General features: G+C 49.1%; 1 protein-coding gene across 1 annotated transcript in view; it reads left to right on the forward strand.

The window, feature by feature from the left end:
- BMERB1 (bMERB domain containing 1) overlaps window positions 1-16,333 on the forward strand; it is a 120,946-nt gene extending 104,613 nt beyond the window's left edge. Inside the window, exons 3-6 of the mRNA XM_027043190.2 lie at window positions 3,994-4,067; window positions 10,674-10,788; window positions 12,055-12,137; window positions 15,091-16,333. Coding sequence (XP_026898991.1) covers window positions 3,994-4,067; window positions 10,674-10,788; window positions 12,055-12,137; window positions 15,091-15,203 — 385 coding nt within the window. The 3' untranslated portion in view covers window positions 15,204-16,333. The remainder of the gene's footprint in view (window positions 1-3,993; window positions 4,068-10,673; window positions 10,789-12,054; window positions 12,138-15,090) is intronic.
- Window positions 16,334-22,142: the final 5,809 nt, after the last annotated feature.

Raw genomic sequence — 22,142 nt, forward strand, 5'->3', positions numbered from 1 at the left:
GAGCTTTCCCCCTAAGGTCAGGAACAAGACAGGGATGTCCACTCTCACCACTGTTATTCAACATAGTATTGGAAGTTTTAGCCTCAGCAATCAGACAACACAGAGAAATGCAAGGCATCCAAACTGGCCAGGAGGAGGTCAAACTTTCACTCTTCACAGATGACATGATACTCCATATGGAAAACTCAAAAGATTCTACCAAAAAAACCTGCTAGAACGGATCCATGAATTCAGCAAAGTAGCAGGATATAAAATCAATGCACAGAAATCGGTTTCATTCCTATACACCAAGAATGGAGCAACAGAAAGAGAAATCAAGGAATCGATGCCATATATAATTGCGCCAAAACCCATAAAATACCTAGGAATAAATCTAACCAAAGAGGTGAAAAATCTATACACTGAAAACTGTAGAAAGCTTATGAAAGAAATTGAAGACACAAAAAAAATGGAAAAAGATTCCGTGCTCCTGGATAGGAAGAACAAATATTTTTAGAATATCGATACCACCCAAAGCAATCTACATATTCAATGCAATCCCTATCAAAATAACACCAGCATTCTTCACAGAGCTAGAACAAACAATCCTAAAATTTGTATGGAACCAGAAAAGACCCCGAATAGCCAAAGCAATCTTGAAAAAGAAAACCAAAGCAGGAGGCATCACAATCTCATACTTCAAGCTGTATTAAAAACCTGTAATCCTCAATACAGTATGGTACTGGCACAAAAACAGACACTCAGATCAATGGAACAGAATAGAAAACCCAGAAATGGACCCACAAATGTATGGCCAACTCATCTTTGACAAAGCAAGAAAGCATATCCAGTGGAATAAAAACAGTCTCTTCAGCAAGTGGTGCTGGGAAAATTGGACAGCCACATGAAGAGAAATAAACCTGGACCGCTTTCTTACACCATACACAAAATAAACTCAAAATGGATGAAAGACCTAATGTGAGATAGGAAGCCATCAAAATCCTCAAGGAGAAAGCAGGCAAAAACCTCTTTGACCTTGGCCGCAGCAACTTCTTATTCAACATGTCTCTGGAGGCAAGGGAAACAAAAGCAAAAATGAAGTATTGGGAACTCATTAAAATAAAAATCTTCTGCACAGTGAAGGAAACAATCAGCAAAACTGAAAGGCAACTGACAGAATGGGAGAAGATATTTGCAAACAAGATATCAGATAAAGGATTAGTATCCAAAATCTGTAAAGAACTTATCAAACTCAACATCCAAAAACCAAATAATCCAGTAAAGAAATGGGCAAAAGACATGAATAGACACTTCTCCAAAGAAGACATCCAGATGGTCAACCTACACATGAAAAAATGCTCAACGTCACTCGTCATCAGGGAAATACAAATCGAAACCACAATGAGATACCACCTCACACCTGTCAGAATGGTTAACATTAACAACTCAGGCAACAACAGATGTTGGGGAGGATGCAGAGAAAGAGGAATCCTTTTGCACTGCTGGTAGGAATGCAAACAGGTGTAGGTACTCTGGAAAATAGTATGGAGTTTCCTCAAAAAATTAAAAAGAGAACTACCATACGACCCAGCAATGGCACTACTAGGTATTTATCCAAGGGACACAGGTATGCTGTTTCGAAGGGATACATGCACCCCAATGTTTATAGCAGCACTATCTACAATAGCCAAAGTATGGAAAGACCCCAAATGTCCATCAATATGGACAAAGAAGAATGGGTAAAGAAGAAGTGGTATATATACATACAATGGAATATTACTCAGCAACGAGAAAATAAAATCTTGCCATTTGCAACTATGTGGATGGCACTAGGGGGTATTTTGCTAAGTGAGATTAGTCAGTCAGAGATAGACAAATATCATATGACTTCACTCATCTGAGGACTTTAAGAGACAGAACAGATGAACATAAGGGAAGGGAAGCAAAAATAATATAAAAACAGGGAGGGGGACAAAAACGTAAGAGACTCTTAAATATGGAGAACAAACTGAGGGTTACTGGAGGGGTTGTGGGAGGGGGGATGGGCTAAATGGGTAAGGGGCACTAAGGAATCTACTCCTCAAATCATTGTTGCACTATATGCTAACTAACTTGGATGTAAACTAAAAAAATAAATTAAATAAAAAATTTTAATATCTATATATGATGGTAATTAAAGCCAACCTGGGGCGCCTCGGAAGCTCAGTCAGTTAAGAGTCTGACTCTTGATTTCAGCCCAGGTCATAATCTCACAGTTCATGGAATTGAGCCCCACATTGGGGTCTGTGTTGACAGCATGGAGCCTGCTTGGGATTCTCTCTCTCTCTCTCTCTCTCTCTCTCTCTCTCTCTCTCTTTCTCTCTCTCTCAGCCCCTCCCCCACCTTCTCTCTCTCTCTCTCTCAATATAAGTAAATAAATAAACATTAAAACAATTTAGAGCAGCCCTTATAAATCGATTTGCTGAAATTCCAGATATCCAGTATACATGTTATTTACAGTAATATAAGTTAATATCCTAGCACACCTACAAAACTGTAATACATAATGCAAAATTGCACATGCAGTCGATGGCTGAGGTCATAAGTGTGACCATCCTTTCATGCTCTTGGTGGGACTATCAGGCACAATCCCTCTGGAGGGCAATTTGGAAGTTCCTAATTAAAATGCAAGGGTTGGGGCACCTGGATGGCTCAGTTGTTTAAGCGTCCGACTCTTGATTTCAGCTCAGATCATGATCTCCCAGTCATGCGATCTAGCCCTGCATGGAGCCCCACATTGGAAACTGCTTAAGATTTTCTCTCTCCCTATGTCCCTTCCCCACTTGTGCTCGCCCACTCTCTAAATAAATAAATAAGCAAGTGTTCATGTCACTTGACCCAATGATTGCATTTTTAGGAACTAATTTTTCTAGGAATTTATGTATTTCTAGGAATTTATCCTAGAAACAACCCAGACGTCTGTGTATAGGGGAATGGTTATATAAGTCACTGTATATTGGTATAATGGAATAGTATACAGCCATTAAAAATTACGGGTGCCTGGTAAGGGTCTGACTTTGGCTCAGGTCATGATCTTGCGGTCTGTGAGTTCAAGCCCCACGTCGGGCTCTGTCCTGACAGCTCGGAGCCTGGAGCCCGCTTCGGATTCTGTGTCTCCCTCTCTGCCTGCTGCTCCACTGCTCATGCTCTGTTTCTGTCTCTCAAAAATAAACTTAAAAAAAAATTTTTTTTTAAATAAGATTTGCATGTCGTGACATGGAAAAATGCCTAAGATATACCATGAAGTTAAAAAGTATTGCAAGATGTGTTTGTAGAATAACAATGGTGTTACAACTTATAGTACAAGCAAAAACATTTTTAAAAATCTGGCGGAATAGGGGCGCCTGGGTGGCTCAGTCGGTTAAGTGGCCGACTTCGGCTCAGATCATGATCTCACGGTTAGAGAGTTCAAGCCCCGCGTCGGGCTCTGTACTGACAGCTCAGAGCCTGGAGCCTGTTTCAGATTCTGTGTCTCCCTCTCTCTCTGACCCTCCCCCGTTCATGCTCTGTCTCTCTCTGTCTCAAAAATAAATAAATGTTAAAAAAATTTAAAAAAAAAATCTGGCGGAGTATATACCAAAATGTTGACAATGGGGTTTTTTTCTAAAGGATTGCGGGAGATTTTCTCTATAGTGTGAATTTCTGCAATGCTTAAAATTGTGAAACACAGCCGGTAAAGAAAACACCGAATCTGCAGCGTGAGCTCGCTGGTATAAGGGAACGGAAGCAAGGACGTGAAGACAGGAAGCCATTCTCATCAAGGTGTTATTAACAGCGATCGATCATTTCTGAGTCGTGTGACAATAGGCACGTTTTGTTTTTCTTCTTTTGAGGCACAACTTGTATAAAGAACCTGTGTGGCCTTTACAAAGGACAACCCCCGCCCCCAAACCCTTTGTTTAAACCGGGTGGTGCTCAGGGTGTAGAATATTCTGTCGATGTAAACTGCTGTGGTGTGGTGTCCTGTTTCCCCAGGATGGATGACATCCAGCTTTGCAACGATATTATGGACCTGAAACAAGAGCTACAGAACTTGGTCGCCATCCCAGGTAACCGTGTGAGACTCCACCCTCGTTAAGGAGCCGCTCAGAGTCCTCTGGCCGGCCCTGTCGGTGCCCCTTGGGTCTGGAAGACAGAGTTCATCTCTTCTACCGCAGCCCCATTCTTGCAGTGCAGTCCTCCACATGAGGGGGATCCAGGCTCAAGTACTAATTCTGGCCCGCTCTTTGACCTTGGGAAAGTCACTTTATCTGAGGCTCAGTTTCCCTTCTTCCGGAAATGGGGTAGGAGTAGGTATAGCTCTTAACTCGCTGGGTATAAATCTCATTGTGATACACAGAACATTGCAAGCCACGAGCCTAGCTTCATATCTGGCCCAAAGGTTAAGAATCCAGTAAGTATTTTTTTTTAATGTTTATTTCTTTGAGAGAGGGGCGGCGGGAGGGGCAGAGAGAGAGGGAGACAGAGGACCCGAAGCAAGCTCCATGCTGACAGCAGAGAGCCCAAATGTGAGGTTTGAACTCATGAACTGTGAGACATGACCTAAGCCGAAGTCGGATGCTTAACCGACTGAGCCACCCAGGCGCCCCAAAAGTCCGGTAAGTATTAACGATTGTTACTGTTCTGTTTGGGGGCAGGTAGAGTGTGGTATTTTTACAAGCTCTGACTTCGGGGTTCAACCTAGATCTGTCAATTATTAATGACATGACCTTGAGCAAGTGACTCTACTAAAACTCGATTTCGTCACCTGTCAACTGGGACAATAGTGGTATCTACTTTATAGGATCATTGTGGGATGGACTGAGGGAAAAAACATATACGGTGCTAACCACAGCTCCCATCCTATAACAAGTGCTTAATAAATTATTCCTGTTGTTATTGTCAGTAACCGAACACATTCCTACCCGTCCTTGTAACATATTTATATATTAATTCATTTTAAAATGACAGTAATAAACCTATTTCCTTGTAACCTAAGTACCGTTTTATGAACCACGATTGTCTTTTCTAAATCCACAAATATTTAATGGGAAAAGTGGTATTTTTAAAAAAATTTACCAAATCTCTTTTACAACTTGTTTAATATGCTATCATATCTGCTTTGATATGTATTGCGTTGGAAAGTGTCTTTTTGCTTCAGAATATGGAATGAGTCCTGATTCACACACACACACACACACACACACACACACACACACACACACATTTCTACCAATTCCTTCAGGTCATGGTTGATTTGGCTCCGTTTCCCAAGAGAGCCTTCCCTGCCCATCCAGGCTGGGTTATGCACAGGTGTGAAGGTCTGGCAGGTGCACAGGAAAGGTGTATGGGAGGCAGATACACAACTCTGGCCCAGGAACCTTGCGTTGGCCTTGGGGAGGAGCCGCCCAGGCCGGATAAGCACCCCATGGGCTTCTACTTGAGTACGTTTGCCCTTCTATCCGTCTGGTAAGTATGTCTCAGCCGCTGTGTTGCCGCAGGCTGCGAGCTAGTACTGCACATGCGCTGAGGAAGAGAAAAGGATCCCCTACTCTGGTCACTCAGACAGGACCTGGCACACAGCGGGTACCAGTAAGTGGCAGCTACGATTGAGTAGGAAGCCCGTCAGAATGCGTTGTAGAAGAGGACACCGTTCCAAATGCTTTCTCGTTTGGAACATGTGGCGCTGGGCCATTCTTTGCTGGGGCCAGGGGGGGGGTGGTGGGTGGGGAACACTGTCCTGTGCACTGTAGCATGTTTAGCAGTGGCCTCTGCCCAATGGATGCCAGCAGCATCTCCCCCACAGTCGTGACAGTGAAAAATGTCTGCCAGATATACCCCGGCAGGGAGGTGCGAAATTGCCACCCGTCTGAGAACCACTAGAGTCCCGTGGTCTGGGTTTGAATCCAGGCTGACCAGACGGGTGAACTTGATGTAGCACCTTCGTTTCTCTGGGCCTTACATACACTCCTGTTCTGCTGGTGGTGGGTACAGCGGGAGCCCGTTGTCCTCTAAGGAGCACTCACAGGTGCTAGGCCGTGTGGGGTGGCAGCAAGTGGGTGTGGGGTTTCTCCTCTAGGTGATTAAATTGTTCTTTCACAAAAATATGTATTTATTTATTTATTTTGAGAGAGAACGCAAGTGGAGGAGGGGCAGAGAGAGAGAGGGGGAGAGAGGGAATCCCAAGCAGGCTCCGTGCTGTCAGCGCAGAGCCCAACGCGGATCCCATGACCCCGGGATCATGACCTGAGCCGAAATCAAGAGTCAGACGCTTAACCGACTGAGCCACCCAGGCGCCTCGATTAAACTGTTCTAAAATCGGCTGTGGTGATGGCTGCATATCTCGATGGGTGAATTGTGATGGTATATGTGAGTTATATCCCAATAAAACTGTACCACAGGAAGTCAAATTTCAAACAGAAAACAGCAAAAGAAGGGAGAAAAAACGTCAATGGCCCGACACCGCTCACCTACTAGAGACTCGATTCAGTTGGTGTGGGGTTTTGGCATTGTTCATTTTTTAAAACGTCATGTGATTATGAGGAGCAGCTAGGGTGGAGAGCCACCAGGCCGGGTCCGCTGTTGCGCTTTATCCTGCGGAGAAAACCCACCCAAGCTTAGGGAACCACAAAATGGGCAGTTACTGGAAGGATCAGGGAGGCTCCTGGAGCCCAAGGCCATCGTGTTAGCTTCCTGTGGCCGCCCTAACAAATTCCCACGAACTTAGTGGCATAAATCAACATGGATTTATTCTCTCTCAGTTTTGGAGGACGCAAGTCCGCAAGCAAAGCATCGGCTGGGCCGTGCTTTTTCTGAAGGTTCTAGAAGAGAATCCTTCCTTGCATCTTCCAGCTCCTGGTGGCTGCCTGCAGTCTTTGGTGCTCCTCGGCTTGCAGCTGACTCGCTCCTGTCTCTGCTTTTGTCATCCCATGGCTTCTTCCTTGTACATCTGTGTGTCCTCTCCCCTCCTCACAAGGACATCAATCATCGGATTTAGGGCTCACCCTAATAAGTATGATCTCATCTCAACTAATGACACCCGCAAGGATTCTATTTCTTTTGTAAAATATTTCTTTAAATATTTTATTAATTTGGGGGAGATCGCAAGTGGGGGAGGGGCAGAGAGAGAGAGAGACAGACAGAGGATCCCAAATAGGCTCTGCACTGACAAGCTGACAGTAGTGAGCCTGACATGTGGCTCAAACTCATGAACCGTGAGCTCATGACCTGAGCTGAAGTCAGACACTCAACTGACTGAGCCACCCAGGTGCCCCAAAGATCCTGTTTCCAAACAGGGTAGACATGACATTTTGGTGGGTGGGAATCCATTCAACCCAATACCAGCATGAAGCTCCACCCATCCTCGCAAGGGTCTGGTACCAGAAACAGGAAAGCTGTTGGAATGTTCCCTCCCTCCCTGTCTCTCTCTGTCTGTCTCATTCTCTCTCTCTCCTTCCATGTTGGACACAGTCTCCATTTTCTCCCTCTAACAGATGAGCTGAGCAAGGCCACTCGTGTCTCCTTCCCATGATTGTCCAACACAAAAGTCCAACCCTCAGGACCTCTGTGTCCTAATTTTCAGCCTCCCAGGAGAACTCTGATGGGTCAAACGTGGGTTGCCTTCTTCGTCTTGGGAAGAAAGATTTCCGAGCCCACCATTGGCTCAGCAGAACATGTGGGGGCCACTGAGGCAAAAGAGATATGAGTGTGTGAGCACGGGACCAACCAGAGCCACTCCAGGCCACAGAGGCTCCAGTCGGGGCTGTGGCAGCCTCTGGAACACAGGTGGAAATGGGTGGGAGCAAGGTCTTTGTTTTACATAGTCCCTGGGGTTCCTAACTAACCAGGACTGAGACTAGGATAAGGAGGACAGCTGGAGCACAAAAATTCAGTAATCAGGGCAAATAATATATTAATGCAATATTTAAAATACCGAAATACACTCACACACACACACACACACACACACACACAATCCACGATGAACAAAATACCAAAAGTTTTTTTTTTTTTTTTAATGTTTATTTATTTTGAGAGAGAGAGAAGAGGCAGGGGAGGGGCAGAGAGAGGGCGAGAAAGAATCCTAAACTGACTGTGCTGGTCACAGTGAGTGCAGAGTCAGATGCTGGGCTCGATCCGGGAGACCACGCCCTGAGCCAAAATCAGGAGTCTGATGCTTAGCTGACTGAGCCACCCAGGCGCCCCCTAAAATACCAAAAGTTTAAATAAAGACAAGATTAGTACTGATACTCAGTAGGCAGAGTCCAGGTACGTCCAAACCTAGAGCGCAGGGGGAGTCCCACAATGAAGAGCACATTTCACCTGAAATGCCATCAAGTGTCCGGCTGAGAAACACAGGTTGACGAGGTCACAGGACCAGTTGGCAACGGAGCCCAGGTCCTTAACGCTGGTCCCGTTGATTCCCCAGGAAATCGACTCTTTGGGCAGAAGTTCACACGTTAAAGTTTTCTTTCTTCTCCTGATTTCCTCCTCACCTCTTCCCTGAATCCTTGTTGAGTCTTTGTGTATTCCCTGGACCAGAGCCAGGTTTCTAGCTGGATTAAGCTGGGGGGAGGGGGAGGGGAGGAGGGGAGACAATGCTCCCGGCAACACATCAATAAAGGTATTAAGGAAAGAGATCACTGAATGGCCAAGAAATTCACACTTCTCCAGCCAGAGTCGCATCATTCACCAGCTCCCCATGGTGGGTGCAGGTGACTGGTTGGGGAGACCTCCAGGGCCCTTCCTGCCTTGAGGGCTTCTCTGGGACAAGCCAAGATGTCTCATCTCTGCCATCACTGCTACCTCAGAGCTGGGGATGCGTAGACCTGGCTGGAGAGGCCGTGGCACTTTCCCCTCGGACGTAAACATAGCGTCTCCTTCGTAGGGTTGTTAGAAAGGATTAAAGCAGTGGTTCTCAAGCAGGGTGACTTTGCCCCCTAGAGGCATTTTGAGTGTCACATCTGGGGTGGGGTACTCCCGGCTTCTAGTGGGTGGAGGCCAAGGACGCTGCTAAACACCCTCCAGTGCACAGGACGGCCCTTGCAACAAAGGATGCTCCAGTCTCAAATATCAGTAGTGCCCAGGGTGGGAAACAGATTAAACGAACGTGACAAACTCATGGGAATACAAACATAATAGCTGCAATTTATGAAGCGCTTATCATTTGCACACTTATGCCGTGAGACTTGCTTTTCCTTCTTTAAATCGGTATTTATTTCTTTTGTACCTGATTCAATTCATATTAAAGAAGTGGGTATTTAGTCATTAAAACAACAGTGAGGATGTAAAATAACAGCTTATAATAAGAGTAGCCGGCTGTTCATGAGCCTTTGCTACAAACCAGGCAGCGAGCCTATTTTACTTGGTTTAATTCTCTTAAAAACTTGCAGCAACTTCAGGATTATCTGTGTTGAGAGACTAGCTGCTCAGAGAGTTGAGGAACATGCCCAGAGTCCCACAGCTAGGAAGAGGGGGAGCTAGGGCGTCAAGCCAGGATCGTCTGAGTCTCCAATGGGTGCTCACAGTCATGTTGTGGGGGACAGGCCAGGGAGAGCAGTTAGGAGGGCACACGTGGCCCAGGAAGAGATGGCCTGGGCTAAGGAGGTTGCTGGAGGGGATGACAAGGGAGTCAATGAGTCATGTGGGTAAGCACATGGAAATGTTAGGGATCAGATGTGTGGTGCCAGAAAGCACAGGGTGAGCCTGGCAGGCTGGCAGTTCCCATTGGCAAGTAGGTGGGTGACGTTGGCAAGCCAAAGATCGTATCACCAAGTTGAGTGGTGGTGCCCGCAGGCAGGTGGGTGGTGCCCAGAGACAGGGTGGTGCCTGCAGGCAGGTGGGTGGTGCCTGGCGGCAGGTGGGTGGTACCTGCAGGCAGGTGGGTGGTGCCCAGAGACAGGTGGGTGGTGCCTGCAGGCAGGTGGGTGGGTGGTGCCCGGAGGCAGGTGGGTGGTGCCTGCAGGCAGGTGGGTGGTGCCCGGAGGCAAGTGGGTGGTGCCCAGAGACAGGGTGGTGCCCGCAGGCAGGTGGGTGGTGCCCGGAGGCAGGTGGGTGGTGCCCGCAGGCAGGTGGGTGGTGCCCGGAGGCAGGTGGGTGGTGCCCGCAGGCAGGTGGGTGGTGCCCGCAGGCAGGTGGGTGGTGCCCGCAGGCAGGTGGGTGGTGCCTGTAGATCCACTGCCCCCTCCTTTTTATCTTCTGAAGGGGTCTGCGCTACCCTTCTACTTTTCTCGGTCATCCTCTCCAGCCCTGGGGTCTTTGGATTTCTCTTTGGCCTTCTAGCCCTGGGTATCTGGGATAGGGCTAATGCCATTAGCGTGGATGATTTCCATCTGCAGACTGGGTTGCCCTGGCTGTAGAGCCGTTCCCTCCCGCACCCCAGCCCGAGCCCTCCAACCCCTTTGCCCTGCGCAGGACCCGACTCGTTGCACCGTTACCTTTGACTGAGTGCTCACCACGGGCCTGGCTCTCTGCTAAGCCATTTACTTAACACCACTGCATTTAAGCCCCTCCGTGTGTTTTTACAGGAGAGGAAACTGAGGCTTGAGGAGGTCCCCTTGCTTCTTCAAGTTCCCTCAGCGAGTGACCTGGTTGGTCACTAACCCTGGCCCCTGGACTCACGTGCTTTCAGCAGAGACACTCGACTGTTTTCTTTGCCGGTGTTTTCTCCTTCCCAGAAAAAGAAAAGACCAAGCTGCAGAAGCAGAGAGAGGATGAGCTAATCCAGAAGATCCACAAGCTGGTGCAGAAGAGAGACTTTCTGGTGGATGATGCGGAGGTCGAGCGGCTGAGGTGAGTGTGGGCTCCTGTCCCCGCGCACCAGGCTGCTGGAATGCAGGCTCGGCTTCCTCCTAGGCCCACCTTCTGCTGCAGGGTCTCCCAGTCTGGCCTGACAGGTGTGGCCTCAGCAAATGCTCCCAAACACTGGATCCAAATGAATCGCCAGCCTTGTGGCCTGAGGACCTGTTTCATGTTCAAAGGAAACTGGCATCCAGCTCCAAAAAAGTCTTGCAAAGGCCTTTGGGTCTTAAGTCAGTGTTATTCAAGGAGGTGACCGGGCAAGAATTACGTCACATAACACATGGCAGAGCTTCCTACACATTCTCTTCACTGACCTTTCTCCCAAGGCAAACTTTTCATCAAGGCACCTTCCGGAAACTTCCATCGGGTTTCTGCAGAAACCCCGCCCCCTGTACTGACTTGCTTCCTTCCCTGCCCTCTCCACTTCCCAGCTTCATTCTTTATCCTCCCCTTGGTGGCTCCAGTGCCCCCTTCCTAGCCCTCAGTCTCCTATTTGCAGATGCACCTGCCACTTTTTCTGGAAATCTGTGGGTGCTGGAGCCCTGGTACACCTAAAGTCCCCTGACAAGGCCCGCATAGAAAAGATGTGAATGCTGGTTCTCGAATATTTTTGTCCTGGAGCAGGGCCTTTGGAGCCCTCTGCAAGGAGAGAGGCTCACAGGGCCTCCTTCAACCCAGAAGGCAACTTCTTTATTGTCTGTGTCCTCCTGGGTCCTCCGAGGCCTGGAATGCACCTTGCCTGGCTCAGCCAAGCTGAGGAACGCTGCCTTCGTTCCTGGTGACCCTCGGAAGAGTTCAGGTGACTTGCTTTCTGACTCTGGCCATGAACTTCATGGGAGCACAGATGTCTAGGGTGACTCAAAGGTACAGGGTCAGGAGGGGGTGTTCCTCAGCTCGCAGAACCCTCAGCAGAGGCTGAGTCTTATAATGTCCCTGCTTCTGCGCTGGGATCTCACCTTGGTCCCAGGGAGACAGATACTCCATTGTTGATAGTGTCTGTGCTTCTGAGCAAGTTCATGAAACACAACATGCACACGCCATATACGCGTAACACACAACAACATATGCACACCCGCCACACAGAACCCAGGGCAACATATATGCCCCAGCCACACCCAACACACAGCGTACCCACACCAGCCACGAAGCCTGACACATGGTCTCACACACTTGACCTCTTGCCTCATTCCCTCGGTTCCTTAATGCTTTCCTTGCTTACTTTACTTTTCTCTTGTCTTTACACACCTATGTCCACAGGGAGCAAGAAGAAGACAAGGAAATGGCGGATTTCCTGAGAATCAAGTTAAAACCTCTAGATAAAGTAACCAAATCTCCAGCCAGTGAGTGCACATGTTATTCCTCGTCCTCCCCCCATCCAAGAGAAAAGGAGATTTAAAAGAGGTCCGGGAGCCAGAGGGGGAACAACAAAATGCTATCTAGAGAGCAACCTTGGGTGCAGGATGGCATTGGGCAGGGCCAGCTTCATGGTTAAGGTTGCTGTCAGGTTGCTCAGGCCCGATGCCTGGAAGGGGGCGCTGTGCTCGCTTTCATGTTCTGCTGTTGCTCTCTTGAGATTCCTAATAGTTTGGGAATAAGGGGCCCCGCATTGTCACTTTGAACGAACTGTGCAGCTGGTCATGGTAGCAGCTGTCCCCTTACCAATCACAGGCTTCATGGATTTCTTTTCTTTTTTTTTTTTTAATGTCTATTTATTTTTATTTTTTTTTTACATTTTATTTGTTTTTGAGAGACAGCGTGCAAGTGGGGGAGGGGCAGAGAGAGAGAGGCAGACACAGAATCCGAAGCAGGCTCCAGGCTCTGAGCTGTCAGCACAGAGCCCGACGTGAGGTTCAAACTCACAAACCACAAGATCATGACCTGAGCCAAAGTCGGACGCCCAACCAACTGAGCCACCCAGGCGCCCCTAACGTTTATTAATATTTTTAAGAGAGACAGTCTGAGCAGGGGAGAGGCAGAGAGAGGGAGACACAGAATCCTAAGTGGGCTCCAGCTCTGAGCTGTCAGCACAGAGCCCGACGCGGGGCTCGAACCCGCGAGCTGTGAGATCATGATGTGGGCTGAAGTCCGACACTTACCCGACTGAGCCACCCAGGCTCCCCCGGCTGGGTGGGTTTCTTAGAAGGAGTTGTGTGGCCACTGAGGCCAAAAGGTGGGGGCTGAGGCTCAGGGAACTCTGGCCTCTGTTGACACTCAGAGCAAAAAGGGTTCCGTGTGAAATCAGTGTGGGAAGTGCTACCTATCTGACCCTCTGGTGCCAGTGTCCATTAGCATATAAAAGTGGTAACAGGTCCTGCTGTCAATGACCTGTTATAAGAAACAGATGCCCTATTCAAACTGGCCCTAGCAAAAAGGGGGCTTCAGGGGCTGGATGCTGTTAGAATGCCCTCGCTTTCCTGCCTTTTCTTATCTCTGCCCCTCTGTGCATTTTCTCCTATTACACAGGCTTCTTCATGGGGCCCGAATTCCAGAACCAGAACTTAGCAGCAGCAAAGCAATACCATCTGTTCTTTCTCCTCATACCCAAACACATCAGTCTCAGAGGAATATTCTGATTGGCCCTTCTTGGATCGTGTTCCTATCTCCTAGGCCATCACTGGTATCAGGCTGGGATGCTGTGATTGGCCCACTCTGCATTGCATGCCCACTCCTGTAGCCACAGGGACATGTACTGTTATCAGAGGTGAAGGGACTGGAAATCTTGCTAGGGAGACAAAACCCAAAGGCCGCCACTATCTACTATGGCCACAAACTCAGTTTTTCCTGACTAGCTATTAACATCCCATGAAATATGGTTGTGGACTTGTGAGGGAATAAAGAAAGAAGAAGGTCCATTCTGCAGGCCCTTAATATCCCAAGGCACATAGTCGCTACCAAAATCCAGCATCCTCAGGGGACTGTCTCTTCCGTGAAAGGCAAATTAGAAAAACTCCACCTAACCGTGTGGAGGAGAAAGGAAACTTGCCTTCTATACATGGTGCTGGATAGCAAAAAATCTGGCAAGAAATCAAAACACCAAGCCTTCACCCCATGCAAGGGGCCAAATGTCCAAATTTACACTATTCATCTAGTGCTGGGAACCAAAGTTGAAAATCTGAAACTAATATAAAGCCAGTGAAGGGGCACTTGGGTGGCTCAGTCAGTTAAGCATCTGACTTTGGCTCAGGTCATGATCTCGCAGTTTGTGAGTTTGAGCCCTGCATTGGTCTCTGAGCTGGCGTCTGGAGCCTGCTTGGGATTCTCCCTCTCCCTCTCTGACTGCCCCTCCCTGACTTGTGTTCTTTCTCTCAAAATAAATAAACTTAAAAAAAAGAAAAAACAACAGTGAAACCTCTAATCCCAACAAAGCAAATGCAATACTGTTCAGTAGGGACCCTTCTGTATCCCATAATATGTAACCCATAGATAAAACAACCTCCGTGAAGATGAGCTCTCAATAAAAATTTAAAACCCATGAATAAATGAACCACTGTGAGTGGAGTCACCAAGAGAATGTCCTCCCAAGAACCAGAAATAACAAACTATCTAAAAGAGACAATAAAGTAAGTATATTTAAAACAATGAGAGATAAGAGAAGGGATAAAACCCAAAATGAAATAGCAGGATTGCATGAAAAAAGAATAGGTAGATTTACAAAAATTCAGCTTTCTAAACAAAACCATCTAGGGTCATGGAAGTAAAAACCCAATGGGTTAAACACAGCTGAAGGGAGAATTCGTAAACTGGAAGACAAAACTGAGGAAATTACCCAGCATGTAACACAGAGACACAAAGAGATGGAAAATGTCTTCCAAAACATGGAAGATAGAATAATAAGGTCCAACTTATTTCTAATAGGCATTCCAGAAGGGGCGATAACGGACAAGAGGTAGAGGTATCTGAAAAGATGACGTATGAGCATTTTCCAAAATTGAAAGACAGGAGCCCTCAGATTGAAACAACTTGGACAAAAGTTCCCATGTATCCGTTCACCAAATACTTTGAATGCCAGGCCCTGTGCTAGACCTGGCAGAGAACTGAATAGGATAAGAGCTAAAGTCTGTGGTTGGAAGCTGAGGACTGAACACCACTGGGCCCACAGGGAGGTGGGAACGGTCACTGGAACCATATAAAACACATGCCAGCTCTCCACAACACCTGATCTGTGGAGCTGGAGCAATGTCTGGCCAGGAGTTGGGATGGGACAGGGGATGCAGATGGTCAGGGCTCTCTTCATCTCACCTCTTCCTCTCTCCCTCTTTCCCTCTCTCCCTCCATGCCCCTACCCTGCTGCAGGCTCCCGAGCAGAGAAGAAAGCAGAACCCCCACCTAGCAAGCCCACAGTGGCCAAGACTGGGCTGGCACTCATCAAGGATTGCTGTGGGGCCACCCAGTGCAATATCATGTAGCCCCCAGTGTGGGGTGCCCCCGGGGCCGCGGGGACCCCGCCTCCCACCCTCTTGTCTTCATAGCCCCCATTTCACTGGGGCCCAAGAGCTCTCCAAGGTGGAAGGGGTTGAAGGCAAGCCTGTGACTGCCGCCAGGGGCCGTGGGCGTGGCGGGCGGGCCCGGCCGCCCTGTACAGAGTGTAGCAATAGGGAGTCCCTCACCGTCGCATGGCCCTCCCCAGAGCATGCCAAACCCAGGACTCTGTCTCACTGTTTATCCAACCACCAGGAAAGGCCCTCCCTTGAAAAAGTATATCTCCACTTCTGTCTATCTATATCTAACCCACTGTGCGAATGAACTGGGAGAGGGGCATGATCCCCAGGTGTGTATAGTCGTGACTTTTCAACAATCTAGCACCATGTTGGACACATCCCCCATCCACCCTCCTAGCTCTGCTGTCAGGCCTGCCCCACATGGGCACAGCTCCCGTCCCCCATCTGTCCTCTCCCAGGGGCTGTGCTCTGGAGGGCTCCACACAGTCCAGACGTCTTGGAGACAAGAGGGTCCATCCATAAAGATTGAGCTTGTGTGTGGTGTTGTGGTTATGTCTCCTGCTTCCTCCCTTCCTGTGTCTGGGAGTGTGTTCACCGGCTCTTGGCTCTTCCTTCCCTTGCGATGTCTGCCCCAGATGTGTGGAGCACAGTGGGGATGAGGGCCCAGGCTGGAGCACAGCCAGTGCTCGAAAGAGGTAGCAGAGGGCCAGAGGCTCCGACACCAGGCAAGGGCAGATGAGGAGGGGACCCAGAGCAGATGCTGACCCAGGCTCTCTCCGCCCACCGGGGACCACTGGAGGGACTGCCAGCAGGACACCACTCACCAGCCTAACACACAGACCTCTGGAAACAGCAGCGGCGGGCGGGAGAGGTGGCCTGACCCAACTGTGTCCCATCATTCGGTGGTGTGTTTTAACCAGCCTAATAATTCCACCTGTGTAACTTGATGTACATTTGCTACAGCCAGCTCGGCACAGCCCGTGTGACCTCTCTGTACGTGTGTGTATGTGTCGTGACCGGCCTAAAGTAGTTAGCGTAACTCAAGATGTGCTGATGTGCAATCATCCATCAGAGAAAATAAAAATGGAAACCACGTACACAGCATTTTTAAAGTTTTTACTTTTCTTCTTGATTGTGGAAGTAACCCCAGGACACAGTAAACCATTTTAAAAGTAAAGAAAGGATAAGGACGTTGTTTGTTTTCTGTTTTTATCTCCCACAAATTTTCCAACTAGAGACCACGCTGACATTTGGGAGATTTCCTTCCAGGTTTTTTTTTTTTTTTTATGCTTTTTTGTTTTGTCTTGTTCCCATGATTGGCATCATATTGTACCATTTATAACCAGTTTTCCTTTCTCATTTAGCATTATTATCACTATCGTTTTCCCACGGCATTAAAAGCTGTTTGTAACATTAAACGCTCTTCATAAATATTCACAATGGCTGCTTAGTAATCCATCTTGTGGCTATGACTTTATCTAACCATTTCCTTCCTATTGGACATTTAGGCTACTTCTACTTTTTAAGTCTTATCAAGATGTCACAGAGCGCCTGGGTGGCTCAGTTGGCTGAGCGTCCGACTCTTGATTTCGGCTCAAGTCATGATCCCAGGGTCGTGGGATCAAGCCCTGCCCAGGGCTACACACGGAGCATGGAGTCTGCTTGAGATTCTCTCTCTCTCTCTCTCTCTCTCTCTCTCTCTCTCTCTCTCCCGCTGCCCCTCTCCCGCCCCCCCCCCCGCCCACTCTCTCTCTCTTAAAAAAAAAATGTCACGATAAACATCCTGGGGGACAGAGAGAGCTTCATCGGAATTTCTGATTTTTCCTTAAGATAAAAGTAAAGTTCCTAGATCACCTTTTCCAAAAATATTTGTAAGTCAAAAGTTAATCTGAATGTCTCTCAAGTCACAGCAGCTTTGCGATTGACACAAAGTCTCTATGACGGAGGACCCTGTAGCCTTGGGTTTCGCGGCCCAGTGGGCAACATGCCCTCAGCGCCTCCCGCCATCTCAGATGTGTTTCTGCCTCAGGCCACTCCCTTTTGCCACCACGCTGGCCTCAGGGGACCCGGCGTCCTCCTTCACTGCCTTAGACCAAGCATGAAGCCGGACTGTATGAGCTTCCCAGGGCTCCCATAACATGGTGACCTCAACCAGGGTGGCTTAAAACAACACACATGGACCCTGTCACAGTTCTGGAGGCCAGAGGTCTGAAACCAAGGTGTGGGCAGAGCCATGATCCCTCTGGAGCCCCTGGGGAAGAATTCTTCCTCACGGCTGCCAGCCCCCGGGGGCTCCTGGCACTCCTTTGTCTTCCTTGGCTTCACGACTACAGTCTCTGCATCTGTCTTTACATGGCTTCCTCCTCTGCATGCGTATCTGTGTCCCATCCTCTTCTTATAAGGTCCACCTTAAACCCAGGACTCTTTCGTGTCGATCCTTAGCTCAATTCCTTCTGCAAAGACCCTGTTTTCAAATAGGTCACATTCTGAGATAGGAATTGTGGGGGTGGGGGTGGGGCGGGGGTCGCGATTCAAGCCACTCTACAGATGTTTCCCACTCTTGCAATAAAAACCGCTGCAAAGGGTCCGCTACTCTCGCTTCTTTGTAGAAAACATCGGTCTGGACGGCCTGATCTCAGACCAATTAGAGAGCAGTCACTCACTGATCCAATGAGCCGAAGAAGATCTAAACCCTCATAAAAATCCTGGCTCTGGTACATCCCCCTGAGCCCCGGGGTACACGTGACTTATGCTCCTGCTATTTCTATTGATTTGTTTTAAACAAACAAAACAAAACAAAAACCCCAACATTTATTCAGGCTTTCGCACAAGGGCAGAAGAAAGTAATAATTCAAGATGCTGCTGGATCACCAAGGCTGCCTGCAAAGCCAGGAAATCTTGCAAACCCAGACTCACTTGTTCTGGATCTGGAGCAGGAAAGATAACACAAGAGAAGCATTTACTGAGAGCTACATGTGCATTTTCTCTATGGCTCTTCACATCAACCCCAGAGGCAGATGTTCTCATCACTTCCACATATAGATGAGGAAGTGGTCCCAAGTCCTTTGAGCGATGCCCTGTGGGTTGGTGGTGGTGGAATCCCCATTCAACCCAGCCCTCCTCCTGTTGCCTCCAGAGTCCTTTCTTTTCTCCCCAGAATTTAAACAAATCTCTCCCATTACCTACCAACCTACCAACCAACCAACCAGCCAGCCAGCCAGCCAGCCCTCCCTCCCGTCTTCCCCTGCAGCCACCACCGTCTTCTCATCGTCACGGTCTTAGTTTTGAGAACTGTCCACCATTATGCTATTTCCATTTCCTCATCTCCAGTCCAGTCTTCAACCTATTTCAATTTGGTTTCTGTCACTCTCTTGTCACTGACCCCTCGCACCAGGGATGTCACCACGTAGCTATGAAGGGAAGGAAAAATCCTTTTCTTTTCTTTTTTCTAAATGTTTATTTATTTTTGAGAGGGGGGGAGGGGCAGAGAGAGACACAGAATCCGAAGCAGGCTACAGGCCCTGAGCTGTCAGCACAGAGCCCAACGCTGGCCTTGGACCCATGGACTATGAGATCATGACCTGAGCCAAAGTCAGATGCTTAACTGACTGAGCCACTCAGGCACCCCATGGAAAAATCCTTTTCTTTATCCATCCTAGGTTCTTCAGTTGGGGCCCTATAAATGAGATTCGTCAAAGACAGGAGACTGAGAGAAGAACAAGCAGGAATTTCTTAACACATGCATTGCACAGGTACACATGGGAGCACCCAGCAATGAACAACCCAAAGAGGTCCTTAGAACATGTTACATCCTATCTGGGCTAAAAGGAAAAGGGGTTTTGGGCTTCCTGTGGGTGGGTAGAAGGCCAGGAAAAGTATGGTAAACAAGGGTTGTTTAGTAAGGTTTGTTACGCAGATTTAAGATCTGCCTTCTCCATGGGTCAGACTCTCCCTCCTCCTGGTATGGGAGGAGGAGACACAGTTTACAAATGGAAATTTCCTTTATAAATGGTGGTCTCCTTTACGAAAGGAGAGCTTTCCCTGCACTTGCTGGTTCTCCAGGGCCTTTAGCTCAAAATAGTCCATACGCCAAAGTGGCATTTCTGGGGGTGGCGTATTCTGGCACCCCCAATTTACATCCAATCCACGCAGCCCTCACGGTAGCTCCCTGGGGTGTTATGACGCACAATGCCAACACGTCCCATTCTCTATGATGAAGTTTTGGGGTGATGGTGGGGTGGTCTGGAGACAACGGCCAAGAAAGAATTCTTGAAGCTGTCTTTGGTGCAAAAAGGTGATTTTATTAAAGCACAGGGACAGGACCCGTGGGCAGAAAGAGCTGTGGTGGGGTTGTGATGGGAAGTGACATATAACTCAGTATAATACCCTCAGGTTGGGAGGGGCTTAGGGATAGAGTAAGTCTCTAAGGTATTTGGAAGCAAGGTTTCCAGGACCCTGAGGGGCTAACTGTTGCTAAGGAAATGCCATTTATTACCCTTTAGTAAAACCTCAGTCATGAGACCCTTCAGATATCTACCAGGGGGCCATAAGCTTGGAGTATGGTTGTCTGCATATATCTTGGAGGAGATTGAGATAAAGGAAGTTTCCAAAGGACTTTTTTCTATGCTGACGTAGACTTACAGGATCCTGGGGGGAGTCAGGATAATGTTAAGCCGAGATTCCCTTTTGCCCCTAGCATAGTGTCATCAGTGAGACAGCTGAGCTTCTAGAGGGAGGGGGCTCTGCCTGTTTCAAGGACTTGTCAGTGGGTTGTAGGCAGTAAGGGATTTAATTTCTCCTTTGCCTTTGTTTCCCACATCGCTGTGGCAAGCACTTAAACTACCCTTGCCTTTGTTCTTGGGTAGCCGGGAGTGTCTGAGGAATATCACACAAGTCCCACCTGCAGAGGAGGAAGGGGTACTGGGGGGGGGGGGCGGGGTGTTGGGGGTGCTCTTAGCCTGTACTTTGCCCTCAGCTTGCCCCATGCTCCCTCATCATCTAGGCGAAACTTCCACCATGCGGGAGGACCTCTCTCCAGTCTCCTTTCTCTTGTCCTTGACCTCAAGCCCGGCTCTCAGCATTCTGCTCCTCCCTTCTCCTGGCCTTAGATGGCCATGGCCCCCGACTGCTCCCGGAGTCTCTCTTTCACCTAGACCTTTCTCCCCGCTGTACTCAGACTCATTTCCCCCAACTGCTTCCTAGGATCTCCATTTGGAACCAGAGTAGGCACGTCAAATGTGCCGTGTCCTAGATCAGGGGTCAGTCAACTGTCCCATCACTTGTTTTTGTAAATCGAGTTTTATTGGCAGATAGTCAAGAGCATTTGTGTCTATGGTGTCTCTGGCTGCTTTCAGCTACAACAGCAGAGTTGAGTAGTTATGACAGAAACTTCATGGCCGGCAAATCCTAAAATATTTACTCTGGCCCTTTACGAAAAAGTTGGCTAACCCCCACCCTAAACTGCCTCAGCGTCCCCTGGTGTTTCCCATCTCAAGAACGACTGTCCCAGGACTTGACCTTGACTTGGCCGTTCCTCCACACACCCACCTGACTGCCGCGTCCTTAGCTTCTGCCTCCTGAGTTTCCCCAGGGTCTGTCCACACCACAACGCCCCCAGTGTAACCACCGTCACCTTTTGCTTCATCAGCTGCGGTGGCTCGTCACTGGCCTCCTCAGCACCCGTCACGCTCCACCCAGCGGCCGGCTGATTTTCTGAATAACGCAAACGTAAATGTCATTCCCTCTGTGAAATGGCGCCCGCGTCTTTAAGGGCGAGATCCGGCTTCTCCCACGCGGATGAAAAGGCCCCCTGGACCCGGCCCCTTCCTACACCGTTCCTCCCCCCCCATTCCACCCCGTCGCATCCCCTCAGCTGTAGTGCCGCAGCCACCGAAGCCTCCTGGGGTTATGTGGTTCCCGCTCTGCCGCCTGTTGTCACCTCTCCCGGGCCCTCACGTGTCACTGCCTGTGCCACGAACTCCTCAGATTCCCTGCCAGCCCTTCCTCTGGTCTACCCCGTGTGCCAGGCTGAAGCCACAATGACCTTCCTAACATGCAGATCTAACGTGCTGCTGCTCCCCAGGCCCAAGCTCTCCGGCACCTGCCCCCGCCCTCGTCGTAAAGGCTTGGGGCTTGGGCCCGGTTGGCAACGCTTTACTTGAGGCCCAGCACCTCCGAGGCCTTTTCTACCTCCAGCCTCACTGTTCGCCCGGCTTCACACCCCTGCTCACACCGTCCTTTCAGGGAACAAACTGGAGGAACAGCAGGAACACCCGGAGGTTCTGCAGCATCCACAGAGGTCCCGTGACCTTAAGAATTTGGTCAAAGGGGCCCGCAGGATGTGGCCACGTCCTGAGTCAGGAGGGCTGGGTGAGCGACAGGGGCTGGGGCAAGACCCTCGGGAAAGCCGGCTTGAGGAGCAAAGCCAGGTGGTTTTTCCATTCGTTCGTGTGTTTAATGCCCCCGGTGAAGGCAGCACCCGGCAGGGACCGGGGGACACGGAAGAACGGGGCAGGGGCGGTGCTGCCTTCCTGGAACTTGCTTTCCAGTGGGGGAGACGAACGTCAAACAGGAGGGCAGGGCTAGGCCTTCTCACCGGGGTTAAATCTGAACAAAACCCCCGACCAGCAGGCTTAGCAAAAGGGCAAGTAACCTGGGAGGCGACAAAGGGCTCGGCGTGGAGTCAGCCCGCCGGGGTGAAAAATCCCAGCCGAAACCCTCCCGGGTGTGCCCGGACGATGCCTCCCCGCTCTGCACCTCCGCGTCCAGCCCTGTCACATGGAGAACAGTGGGGCATTCGCGGGACATGAACTATGTGGGATGGCTTTGGAGCAGTACACGTGGTAGATAAGGCACTAACGATGTGCTTAGAAAAGCGGGTTCTTAGGAGCCATGGTCAGCCCAAGC

This window comes from Acinonyx jubatus, chromosome E3 (genome assembly GCF_027475565.1).
Source record: "Acinonyx jubatus isolate Ajub_Pintada_27869175 chromosome E3, VMU_Ajub_asm_v1.0, whole genome shotgun sequence".
Taxonomy (NCBI): Eukaryota; Metazoa; Chordata; class Mammalia; order Carnivora; family Felidae; genus Acinonyx; species Acinonyx jubatus.